This window comes from Pongo pygmaeus, chromosome 1 (genome assembly GCF_028885625.2).
Source record: "Pongo pygmaeus isolate AG05252 chromosome 1, NHGRI_mPonPyg2-v2.0_pri, whole genome shotgun sequence".
Taxonomy (NCBI): domain Eukaryota; kingdom Metazoa; phylum Chordata; class Mammalia; order Primates; family Hominidae; genus Pongo; species Pongo pygmaeus.
Window position 1 is genome coordinate 38,057,054 of NC_072373.2, and position 13,542 is coordinate 38,070,595.

Sequence of the window (13,542 nt, forward strand, 5' to 3'; positions counted from 1 at the left end):
CTTCATTAGCCAACAGGAAAATGCAAATCAAAACCATAATGAAATATATTAGCTGGAGCCAGTGTAGGAAGGGGATGAGGAAGAAGCAGGAGGAGGGGTGTGGTCAATAAAGACCCAAACAAGCCTCTCAAACAGGGCTACGAGTAGGGTCTGATGTGACCCCACAGCAGAAGAATATGGACTCCAAGGAAGGTCTCCCTCAACCAGTCTCCTGCTCCTATCTCAATGTCCAATTCACTGACTTCTTCTCCATCACCCTGAGAGCCGCTAGACAAAAGCAGTGACTTTCTTACCTCCTGAGATTTGATGACCTCCTTATCTACAGGGCAGATTGGCACTGTGTTTAATTCTCTGAAGAAAAAAATTAAAATGGAGCCAGAGTTAGTTGTTTACCTCAACAACATTTCCAAGACCAGCCCCAGGGCTCCAGCCATGCTCTAACCCTGGGCAGGCTGGTCCCTGTCTGCACATGCTGTTCCCTCTTCCCAGAAGGTGCCTCCTGTACCCCTCCTTCAGCACCTTCCTGTTCTTTCAGTTTGCCTGAAAAACTTCATGCATCCTCTGGGATGCAGTCAGTGAGTCCCTGGACAGAGCTAAATACCCTCTGTCCTTTGTTTATCACACTGTGCCACATTTGTCTCCTCTAGACTGGGACATTCTAGAGGGCAGACATGGGGTCCTGTTCCACACTGTAGCTCTTCAGCATGAGAGCACAGAACATACAGGTGCTGAATGCACAAACACATGAGGGAATGAGGATGCGCTGTAATAACCCACTTTCAAAGCTTGGCAGGGCAAAATGACTGCCTTGCTACCTATATAACCTCCCAAAGTATACCTGCTTCCACATCTCTCCTGGTATCCTCCCTCAACACAGCATGACCCAGGTCTTACAGCTGCCCAGGAGTGGACAGCATCCATGGCAGCAAGGTCCCTTCTAGGTGCCACAGCACCTCTGCCTCAAGGCAAAGGAAGATTGGGGTGACTACAACACAGACATTGTGAGATTCAACCCCTTCTCCACAGCCAGCTCCCATGATGGAGTGTATGTCTAGGTCTGCTCTCCCATGCAAAGCAGGTACAGTCTGAATTTTAAGAAAAGGTAAATGTCTGTAAACTAGTGACCAAAAAATGATTATTCTTCAGGCCCTCACAGAGGGGATCTGGGAGAGTCCTTCCTTACAGTCATGGTTCTGTGGCCAAGTAAAGCAACTCCAAAACCCATGAAAACAGTTGAGTGGCCACAGTTGCCACTTGGATGCTGGGCCTGCCATGGCCAGAGTTGCAGGCCCTGCCCACTCACCTCAGGGACAGGATGCAGTGCTGGCAGAAGCGGTGCCCACATCCTGTCTGGTGGGGGTTGTGAAGCACCGAGTGGCAGAAGGCACATTTGTAGCGCTCTTCCAACCGCTCCACAAACTGGTACTCTATATTGGGCTCAAAGTCCAAGGAAATGGAGTTGCCGGAATTCTGGCGGATGAAACCACAGGGCATACCTTTATGCTCTTCTGAATAAGCCATTCTGCAGAGGTCAGGGGAGGAGAAGGAAAATTAAGTGTGCAAACACTGAAACAACTACAGCCATCAGATGCTTTGGTTATTTGTCTCATAATTAGTGAACATCATTCACATGGTCATTCTGTTGTGACTCTGAAACAACAGTGACAACCTCCTGCCACTAGGGGGCTCCGGGAAAGGTGCAATGTCTTTGGGGTGCTCAGGTTAGAGGCTGGACCAGACGACTTCTAGCAAGATTCTATGAGATTCAGTTCTTTGTACATCAATCTTTTACAGGGTGCTAAATTACCCTGTCAGTTTGGCCACACGCCTGGACAAAATATAGCCAGGTGTGTTAATTACATTATAAGTAAACTGTTAGGAATTTTTCTCCCACTCAATGAGAGACTGGAAACCAGGTTTTGTTAAAAATTTTTAGAAGCAGACAAATATATTTCTCACCATCTTGGAAGCACAGAGGAAGTGTTTACCAGACATTGAACATGCTGGTGTCTTGAACTTGGACTTCCCAGCCTCCAGAACTATGAGAAATAAATTTCTGTTCTTTATAAACTACCCAGTCTGAGGTATTTTGTTACGTCAGCACAAACAGACTAATACTTTTTTTCTTTTTTTCAGAGACAAGGTCTCACTCTGTAGCCCAGGCTGGAGGCCAGTGGTGTGATCATGGCTCACTGTAATCTCCAATTCCTGGGCTCAACTGATCCCTCCCCAGTAGCTGGGACTACAGGCACTTCAGACACACACCACCACACCGGGCCAATTAAAAAAAAAGAAAACTTTTTTTTTTTTTTTTAGAGACAGTGACATGGTTTGGCTGTGTCCCCACCCAAGTCTCCTCTTGAATTCCCACATGTTGTGGGAGGGACCCAGTGGGAGGTAATATAATCATGGTCTGTCCCGTGCTGTTCTCGTGTGAATAAGTCTCATGAGATCTGATGGCTTTATAAGGTGGAGTTTCCCTGCACAAGCTCTCTCTCTCATTTTGCCTGCTGCCATCCATGTAAGACGTGACTTGCTCCTCCTTGCCTTCTGCCATGATTGTGAGGCGTCTGCAGCCACATGGAACTGTAAGTCTATTAAACCTCTCTTTTTTATAAATTGCCCAGTCTTGGTATGTCTTTATCAGCAGCATGAAAACGGACTAATACAGACAGGGTCTCACTATGCTGCCCAGCCTGGTCTTGAACTCCTGGACACAAGTGATCTTGGTGGCTCAGCCTCCCAAAGTGCTGGGTAAGCCACCGCACCTGGCCTAAGATAACACTCTTAAAACCTGTGGAGCCAAAGACCCAACACAGCAACACAATATTGAAGGAGAAGAACAAAGCTGGAGGACTGACACTACTCAACTTCAAAACTTATTATAAAGCTACAGTAATCAAAACAGTGTAGTACTATCAAAAGAACAGACAAATAGATCCAAGGAACAGAATAGAGAACCCAGAAATAGACCCACATAAATACAGTCAACTGACCTTTGACAAAGGAGAAAAGGCAAGACAATTATGCAAAGGTAAGTCTTTTCAACAAATGGTGCTGGGACAACTGGACATCCACATCAGAAAACGAAGCTAGACACAGACCTGACACCCTTCACAAAAATGAACTTAGAATGGATCACAGACATAAACATAAAATGCAAAGCTATAAAACTCCTACTAGATAACATAGGATAAAATCTAGATGATCTTGAGTTTGGCAATGACTCCTTGCACACAAATATATTACTCACAGTATCTATCACTGCCATTGCGGTAGATCGAATGTTTGTATTCCTCCCCAAATTCATATGTGGAAATTCTAACCCCCAATGTGACGGTATTAGGAGGTGTGCATTTGGCAGGTAATGAAGTCATGAGAGTGGAGCCCTCATGAATGGGATTAGTGCCCTTATAAGAAGAGGCCAAAGAAGGCTGGGCGCGGTGGCTCACGCCTGTAATCCCAGCACTTTAGGAGGCCAAGGCGGGCAGATCATGAGGTCAGGAGATAGAGACCATCCTGGCTAATGCGGTGAAACCCCCTCTCTACTAAAAATACAAAAAATTAGCCAGGCATGGTGGCAGGTGCCTGTAGTCCCAGCTACTTGGGAGGCTGAGGCAGGAGAATGGCGTGAACCCAGGAGGCAGAGATTGCAGTGAGCTGAGATCGCGCCACTGCACTCTAGTGTCAGAGCAAGACTCCATCTCAAAAAAAAAAAAAAAAAAAAAAAAAAGAAGAGGCCAGAGAGAGCAGGGAATGGTGGTGCACACCTGTAGTCCCAGCTACTCAAGAGGCTGAGGTGGGAAGATGGCTTGAACCTAGGAGTTCGAGTCTAGCCCAGGCAACATGGCGAGACCTCCTCTCTAAAGAGGCCAGAGAGGTCCCTGGCCCTCTTGCTGCCATGTGATGATACAGCAGTTAAGTCTGCAGCCCGGAAGAGGGGCCTCATCAGAACCCAACCACGCTGGCACCCTGATCTTGGGCTTTCAGCTTCCAGAACTGTCAGAAACCTCTGTTGTTTATAAGCTACCTAGTCTATGGTGCTTTCTTATAGCAGCCCAAGCTAAGACAAGTACCAAGCCACATCATTTCTCACCTGAACTAAATATGAGTTCATTAATTGCTTTCTTCTCCAATCCACTCTCCATACTATAGCCAGGATGAGACTTTCAAAATGCCAAGTACAATGTAAGGTTATCTCCCTTCATCTTTTAGTGGCTTCCCAGGTTCTGAGAGAAAGTCCACAATGCTAAGCAGGCTCAAGACTGTATCCTCCCCAGTCCAGCACCATCCTGGACCTCTCTTTCCTGGCTTTCTGTACTCCAGCCACACAGGGTTTTTTTTGTTTTTTTTTTTTTAGTTCTTCTAATACACCACACTCTATGCCACAGGGCCTTCGCACAAGCTACCTGGGAGGCTGAGGCAGGGGGTATCACTTGAGCCTGGGAGGTGGAGGCTGCAGCGAGTCATGATTATGCCACTGCACTCCAGCCTGGGTGACAGGGCGAGAGACCCTGTCTCAAAAAAAATAAATAAATAAAAAAAGCCTGGGGTTTGAGACCAAAAAAAAAAAAAAAAGCCTGGGGTTTGAGACCAAAGCTCCACCTTTTCCCTAGTGTTTCCTGCAAAACTTCAAGGGTGGTAGGTAAGCAGTATAAGATACAAATGTTCCCTCCTGTAACATGGTTGACTCTTAGGATTTAACAAAAGTTTTAATTCTGAAGATGAAGAGGCAAAACATTTTATTTACAGGCACAGCCCTAATAACCAAGCCCCACCTTTCTCTCAGAGAACTGGAAGAACCACTTTCAAACAGCCCTGCTCTGCCTTGTGTTCCCTCATTCCTGGGGAGGTTGGCACTTCACATCCTGTGCCCTGATGTCATATTCTATGTCCCTCTGAGATTCTCTTCTGAGGCCAGGCCCAAGTCTGTCACACAGCATCTAAATTTGGACTCTCAGAGATGTATCCTAAAGCAACAGGCTCATTCAGTCCCCAGAATGAGGCAGTAGGATGTACAAAACTCAGTTCAGGTTCCCTCCAGTACACTCTACACTCTCCCTAACACAAGAATCTATGGCACTCATCTGTGTGTATGTCCATCTTTTGCTACAACAGTAGTTCTCCAACTTTTCGGTCTCTGGACCCCCTATGATTTGAATGTATGTGTCCCCCCTCAAAATTCATATATTGAAACCTAAGGTCCAGTGTGATAGTATTAAGAGGCAGGACCTTTAGGAGGTGATTAAGTCATGAGGGCTTTGTATCCACGGACGGGACCAGTGACCTTAAAATGGGCTCAAAGGAACTAGCTAGGTTATTTTGCCCTTCCAATTTTCCCCATGTAAGGCCAGTGTTCATCTCTGGAGGATGCAGCAATAAGCTGCCATCTTGGAAGCAGAAAGTGAGCCCTCACCAGACACGGAATCTGCTGGTGTCTTGATTGTGGACTTCTCAGCCTTCAGAACTGTGAGAAATACATTTTTGTTCTTTATAAATTACCCAGTCTGAGGTATTTTGTGATGGCAACACAGACTAGGATAACACTCTTGTTTTTTCTCTTTTTTTCAGAGACAGGGTCTCACTCTGTACCCCAGGCTGGAGTGCAGTGGTGTAACCATGGCTCACTGTAACCTCCAACTCCTGGGCTCAAGTGATCCTTCCACCTAAACCTCCCCAGTAGTTAGGACTACAGGTGCGTGCCACCACACCTGGCTAATTTTTTTTTTTTTTTTTTTTTTTTTTTTTTTTAGAGACAGAGTCTCACTATGTTGCCCAGGCTGGTCTTGAACTCCTGGCCACAAGCAATCCTTTCAGCTCAGCCTCCCAAAGCAATGGGATTACTACAGGTATGAGCCACAGCACCTAGTCTAAGATAACACTCTTAAAACTTGAGGAGCCAAAGATCCATAGGATGGACACTACCCAACTTCAAAACTTATCATACTTGATTATACAGAATATAGAGGACAAAGAGCCCAGAAATAGATCCACATAAATACAGTCAACTGACCCTTGGCAAAAGGGCAAAGGCAAAACAATGATGCAAAGATAGTCTTTTCAACAAACGGTGCTGGGAAAACTGGACATCTACATCAGAAAATGAAGTTAGACACAGACCTGACACCCTTCACAAAAATTAACTCAGAATGGATCACAGACATGAATGTAAAATGCAAAACTATAAAACTCCTACTAGATAACACAGGATAAAATCTAGATGATCTTGAGTTTGACAATGACTTTTTAGGTACAACACCAAAGGCACAATCCATGAAAGAAAGAATGGATAAACAGACTTCCATTCAATTTTGCTGTGAACCTAAAACTGCTCTAAAAGAAAATCTTGTCTTTTTTTAATGGAGGACCCCTAAGAGTTTTTGTTTACGCAAATTATATCTATTCATATTTGCCATACTTGAGAGTCAAATTGAGGAATTTTAAAAGTATTTACTTCAAGATAATAAGCCAATTGTATGTTAATACAAATAATATTTTTATGAAAAATAACCATTTTCCAAAACAAAAGAATTAGTGAGAAGAGTGCCACCATTTTACACGTTTGCACATCTCTTTAATGTCTTGCTTAATAGAAGACAGCTGGATTCTCATGTCTGCTCCTACATTCAGTCTGTTGCATATCATATATCATTTAGCTTCAGGAAAACATCTCTGTGCATTTGTAAAAGGAGAGTACAAATGGCAAATGATGTCAGTACTATCATGAAAATAGTTTTGACCTTGCAGATCCCCTGAAAGTGTGTCACGGAGCCCCAAGCAGTGCTGTGCTAGTAAACATTTAATAATCTGCTCAACTGGGGGAAAGCTCCAGTTTGTAGCATTTGCCGATTTCTGTGGTTAAACACTTCCACTATGGCTAATTTCAAGGTAACAATGAAAAAGGTCACTGAACTGGAACTGCGAAAGAGATGCACACAATTGGCTCTTCCCTGAACTCATCTGAAGTAAGAGTCCATTAAGTGACTTCCTAGTAAGAGCTGCCCCAGCGCCCCAGGGGCCCTTGAAGCACTTTGGAAACCACTGCTCTATTAGATGGCTGTGCGGGCCCATGTCTTGTCAGCTTTGTCCTGGCAGACACAGCACATGTGACTCTCACAGTCTCCTTGCTCCTGCTGAACAGCCAGCAGAGGACTGCATGCCCCATCCTTCCTCTCCCCATCCATGTGTGTATTTCCCAGACCTATTCAACAGGCCTAAGTCATTCACTGACCTTGTTCACTCTCTAATCGGTTATTGTCTTGTCCACTATTTGTTTTTATGAAATTGGGTTTTTAATCTCATTACACATTGTAGAAAAATAAGCATTTATGTTCGGCTATGAGATGTGGACTTGAGGTGTCTTTCTGGGTGAGGTTCTGGTATATAAACAGAGCTGTGATGCCTCCCAGGGCAGGATCCGTCTCCTTCTGAAGCTTCCTCAAGCCTGGACCCACTTTGTTCACTGACATGAGAGAGCCCAACAGCAGAACTAGAAAGGATATGCTTCTTTACCTAACAAATATATTTATCTAATTAATTAGATACTTTCAGCTGGTACTCTGTCATTCCCAGGCAGCTATTTAGTGGACATGAGTAAGCACTCCATTTTATTAAAATCTTTCCCCTCTGTGTATAACAGCTTACGTAACAGGAACAACAAAGCAGCTCAGTTCTTGCAAGTCAGGAAGAAAAAAACATATCAAAACTGCTAAAAATAGAGCTTATATATCACCTTTCTGCAGTCAATGGCATTCTTATTCTTGCCATCAATGGGATGTACAGTGTGGTACTCCTACTGAAGAGTTGTTAACTCAAGCCAAAAGAGACAAGAGAAAGTCATATCCCATCTATGCCCTAAGAACTCTTGCTGAGTTTCTTTGAAATGCCATCTTCTTGTTTCATAAATTGATGCATCTTTTCCATGAGAATTTTTTAGGAATTCCAAAGGAAAGCTGTGGACGCCACCATTTAAATTCTTTACTTACGTGTCTCTACGGATTCATTTCTGGAGAACACATGATACGTATTCTTACATTCTGAAGCAACGTGAGCTTAGCCTTCAGTTATAACAAAAAAGATATGTATTTTGCAGAGTTTAAGAAAGGTTTAACAAAGAAAGGTAGATCCTGGTCTGTCTATCCATACCACCTCCATACCCCTGCCAACATCCAGTTTGGATTAATGAAGATTTTAAAAATTGGGGAATTTTTAAATATATTATGTTATAGTGCATAAGACATAAGTCCACAAAATTTGTCTCCAGGGTTTTCAAGTTCTGATTCTTGGGGAATTACTGATTACTACAGATAAAATCCCAGAGTGAAAAGGGCACAGGACCAGAGACCTCTGTCTCTGCTCTGCCACCCACCATCCAAGAAACCATGAGCAGGACACCCCACAGCCCACTCATCTGCACATCCCTGCACTGATCCTGGGTTAGGTCCTGAGAATGCAGAGGCTGTGACGTTGCATCTGCCCTTGAGTCCCTCCAAGGACAGAAGAAATAAGGCACAAAAATGATCAATTACAATATCCCACTGGCAAGTACCACAAACAGAGATTTCGACAAAGAACTGGTACAGCCTAGGTGGGGGGTAGCTAACAATTTCTGAGGTGTCTGTGCTGATTTCACAGAGAAGAAATCATCAGCTGGTCTTGAAGAAAGAGGAGGCATTTTCTAGATGAAGGAGATTAAAGAATTTCCTGCTATCACAAAAGTTCTAGAATGGTTAGCAATTAACTGTAGCTGAAGTGGAATTAAGGGAACATGCCAGTCATTTGCCTGTTTGCCCAGATCCACTCCCTACTCTTGCTCTGCTTAGCTCTGCAGCATGAGGTAGGGTGAAATTTGATGCCGCAAACTGTTTTCCAGGCTCCCTGGTTAGGTTCAGCCAATGAGAGGCACTGGGATGGGAAGAGTGGGAAGAAGGGCAAGCCAGGGGATCTCTCCCTGATCCCTGGGTGCTGGGCAGCATCTCAACAGTGACTGGTGCTCCTCCATGGCTCTAATGACACCAGATGGCCCCTCTCTCCGTGGACGGGCTGCCAGAAGGCAAACTGTCCATTTCTCAGCTCTGCTCAGGTCTCGCTGGCAGTGTTGGTCAACTGCCTAATACCCACTTGAGCAGCATGGGAAGGATACAAATATGTTATTCCCCAAACCCACCCAAGGCCCACCAATGGGTCCTGGGCTTAAAGAGGAGAGACTGTGGCTGGTGATAAAGAAAAGTTAAAATGTTCAATCCCAACATGCAGTGACCCAACGGGTCTCTGGAATCCATGTCCTCAGTGGGTTCCAGATGCTCTCCTGCTAGGACAGGCAGTTCTCTCTCAAGGTCATGGCTGGCGTTGAATCCTGTGATTCTGCTCTTCCAGGAAGAACAGTTACTACCAGGAAGCAAAAAAAAAAAAAAGGGGGCGGGGGGCGGGGCTGGCACAGTGGCTCACGCCTGTAATCCCAACACTTTGAGAGGCGGAGGCAGGAAGATTGCTTGAGCTCAGGAGTATGAGACCAGCCTGGGCAACATGGCAAAACCCCATCTCTACAAAAAATACAAAAATTAGTTGGCCAGGTGTGGTGGCTCATGCTTGTAATCCCAGCACTCTGGGAGGCCGAGGTGGGTGGATCACCTGAGGTCGGGAGTTTGAGACCAGCCTGACCAACATGGAGAAATCCTGTCTCTACTAAGAATACAAATTAGCTGGGCGTGGTGGCGCATGCTTGTAATCCCAGCTACTTGGGAGGCTAAGGCAAGAGAATCACTTGAACCCAGGAGGCTGCGGTGAGCCGAGATTGCACCATTGCACTCTAGACTGGGCAACAAGAGCAAAATTATGTCTCTAAATAAATAAATAAATAAAATTAGCAGGGTGTGGTGGTGCACGCCTGTAGTCCCAGCGACTTGGGGGGCTGTGGCAGGAGGATCGCTTGGGCCTGGGAGGTCGAGGCTGCAGTGAGCCGTGTTCATTGTTCACGCCACTGCACTCCACCCTGGGCGACACAGAAAGACCCTAACTTGAAAAAGGAAAGGAAAAGGAAGGAGGAGAAAGCACTTTATCTGTTAGGCTATCCTCCTGGTACAAGGGAGAACTGAAATGGTCTCACAGTTTTTCCAAAGCTTCTGTCTGTGATGGCCCAGAGAGGTCTTCCCTCAAAAACTGAAGAAGAAACCCCTTTAACCAGGCAGGTCAAAGACGAAGGCCTTGGAGAAAAGGAGAACCAATAAGGCCATTTTGCATTGCACCTAACGTGGCTGGGAGCTCATGCAAAGACCAGGTGACACCACAACAACCAGACAACATGTGACCACAGTCCACCGATGCACTGTTCTTGCCCCAGGATGACTGGCTTTGATGTCTTAGAGGCAGAGATAAGGGTATGTTTTCTTTGCTTTTCTTTATGTCTTCACAGAAGAAAGTTGTCTTGGGAACAGGACAAACAATGACGTGAGTATAATTTTAATTACTTTAAAGAGAACTGTGACCTCTCTCCAAGTTGTCAGGAAACCTCTGGTTCCCCATTCTCCTGGCGGTGCAGCAAGCACTGTCAGGGAGTAGATGGGAGTGCAAAGGCTGAAGGGCATCCCTCTTCCCCCAACCCTCCAGGCTGCACACCCATGCTGGCCTGACGAAAGCTGCTGCTGCCTCAAGTCAGTCACACTTACAGAGATGCCTTTAGTGGAACTCCTCCTCGGAACCATGTAGAGTCTACCTGACTCCAGGTGGTACTTTTAAGATATCCAGGAGACCTTTAGATTTGCTCTCAGAAACCAGACCAAGAGGAAAAAATAACAAAGAAAGCTCTACTGATCTTCCCACACAGCAGCTTTCTCCACTAGGAAGCCTTGTTCAACTCCAGTGCACTCGGCCCCCATCCTTGGCTCCAACTCTGTAACAGTCCCCACTGCTACCTAGGGACAGCTCCTTGAGCTCCTTAAGGGTGGGGCTATCCTCATGAGTCCCCAGGCCAGAGTACCCAATAACTCAGATGACTCAATAATCAATGTGGAAACTCAGAGTTACTGTGAGGCCACAGTGGGAAAGGGCTGTGAAGACAATCTAGGAGAGTTCCGATTGAGGCAGAGGGCAAGGGAAGGGTATTAGAAGAAGTGAATGGAGCCTAAGGCTGGAGTCAGATATGGGTTAGGATTACAAGTACTGAGGCTATGTCCAAGCACAGAGACAGCTAATTTATATGCATTAGCTCATTTTAACCCCTCAGCCAGGAGTGGTGGCTCAAACCTGTAATCCCAGCCATTCAGGAGGCTGAGGTGGGAGGATTGCTTGAGCCCAGGAGGTCAAGGCTACGGTGAGCTATGATGGCGCCACTGCACTCCAGCGTAGGAGACAGGGTGATATATGATATAATATATATATTATCATTATTCCCCATTTTTTAAAATGAGGAAATGGAGGCCTAGTGAGGTCCTACTGCCAGGTAGTGGTGGAGGCCCTCAGGGGATGAAGAGCTGGGGTTCCTCCCTGCCCCTCCAAGGTTCCAAGAGTCAGCATAGCATGACAATTACCACTATGGACTCTGGAGAAGACTTGCCTGGATTCAAATCCTGCCCGTACCCCTTCATAGCCACGTGACCTCAGGCAAATTACTTAGTCTCCATGTTTCTCCATTTCCTCATCTGTAAAACGATGATAACAGGCCATGGAGTAAAGGGAACCCTCGTACACTGCTGGTAGGAATGTAAATTAGTACAGCCACTATGAAGAACGGCATGGAGGTTCCTCAGAAAGCTAAAAACAGAACTACATATGATCCAGCAATCCCACTGCTGGGTATATATTCAAAAGAAAGGAAATCAGAATATTGAAGACACATCTGCACTCTCATGTTTACTGCAACACTGAAGAACCAAGATTTGGAAGCAACCTAAGCATCTATCAACAGATGAATGGATACAGAACATGTGGTACCTATACACAATATTCAGCCATAGAAAAGAACAAGATCCTATCACTTGCAACAACATAGATGGAACTAGAGGACATTATGTTAAGTGAAATAAGCTAGGCACAGAAAGACAAGCTTCACATGTTCTTGTTTGTGGGAGCTAAAAATTAAAACAATTGAACTTATGGAGACAGAGAGTAGAAGGATGGTTACTAGAGGCTGGGAAGGGTAGTTGTGGGGTGGGGGAAGTGTTGGGGAGAGGAAGTGGGGATGATTAATGAGTACAAAAATATAGTCAGAATAATCGTATAGAATACGATCTAGTATTTGATAACGGGGTGACTATAGTCAACAATAATTTATTGTACATTTAAAAATAACTAAAAGAATTGGGATGATTGTAACACAAAGAAATAATAGATGCTTGAGATAATGGGTACCCCATTTACCCTGATGTGATTATTATGCACTGTATGCCCATATCAAAATATCTCATGTAGCCAATATACACCTAATACACACCCATAAAAATAAAAAAGTAGGACTTATCACAATTCAAAAAAAAGAAAAATATATCAAAAAATAAAATAAAATGGTGATAATAACAGTAGTTACCACAAAGAACTTCTGAAGATTAAATATGTCAATTATATATATATCAGCGGTTGGCCCATCACATGTTTTGTAAATAAAGTTTTATTAGAACACAGCCATGTTCATTCATTTACACACTGTCTATGGCTGTTTATGTGCTACCACAGAGGAGCTGAGCAGTTGCCCCACAGACCATATGGCCACAAGGCCTCAAATACATAGTTACTACCTGGTTCTTTACAGAAGAAGTTTGCTGACCCCTCTATGCATGAAGAGCTTTATAGTGGTAGTACACAGAGGTGTCATAAGGGCTATTATTAATAAGCACTTGCCCCTGAGTCCCTCCATCAATGTCCCCCACTCTGAGATACCCTGATTGCCTGACATGCTATTTGCCTTCTCATTTCACCCAATTTTGAATTCATGGTTACACTGGACTATCTCATGCTAAACATTTATTGATTCAGTCACTTTTTGTAAATCATTTCTTTGCTGGGAATCTACCATAGGCAGACACTGATGAGGAAACAAAAATGCAGCACATGGGCCCAAATTCCCCAGCCCCTGGAGCTCTGGCCCGTTCTTCATCCTCAGCCCGGTAATGCCCCATCAACCTCTTTCTCCCCTCTCTCCTTTCCATTCCCAGCTCCAGAGCAATACCCGATGGAAACACACCTTCCAGGTGGCACCCACAGATCTGTGTCCTTTATCAGATCCCATCAGTGCCTCTCCGAAGCCTCCCTGGCCCTCCCAAGCTCATCTGTACTCTACCTGGAATAAGTCGGCAGGCCCAAATCATCTGGGGATGTGGTATATGAGGCCATATATAGTCTGGGAAAGCATATTATGTTAGTTTGATGATCTAAACTGTAATCACATCATCACATTTGCTGACTAGTCTCTCCTAAATCACTGCCCTCCTGCCCTTTATGTGACATTTGGCACTTCCTTCTTGAAACTCCCTGATCCCTTGGCCCTAGGGTTCTGTATTTGTTGGTTCTCCTCCCAGCTCTGAACCACACCTCTTGGTGGCTCCTTGTCAG

General features: G+C 44.9%; 1 protein-coding gene across 5 annotated transcripts in view; it reads right to left on the bottom strand.

Moving 5' to 3' along the window:
- TRAF5 (TNF receptor associated factor 5) overlaps positions 1-13,542 on the bottom strand; it is a 48,659-nt gene that overhangs the window by 20,547 nt on the left and 14,570 nt on the right. For all 5 annotated transcript variants that reach the window (XM_054482447.2, XM_063672339.1, XM_054482432.2 and 2 more), the window contains 2 exons: positions 1,304-1,522; positions 294-351 (listed from right to left, as the gene is read on the bottom strand). In XM_054482447.2, coding sequence (XP_054338422.2) covers positions 294-351; positions 1,304-1,522 — 277 coding nt within the window. The remainder of the gene's footprint in view (positions 1-293; positions 352-1,303; positions 1,523-13,542) is intronic.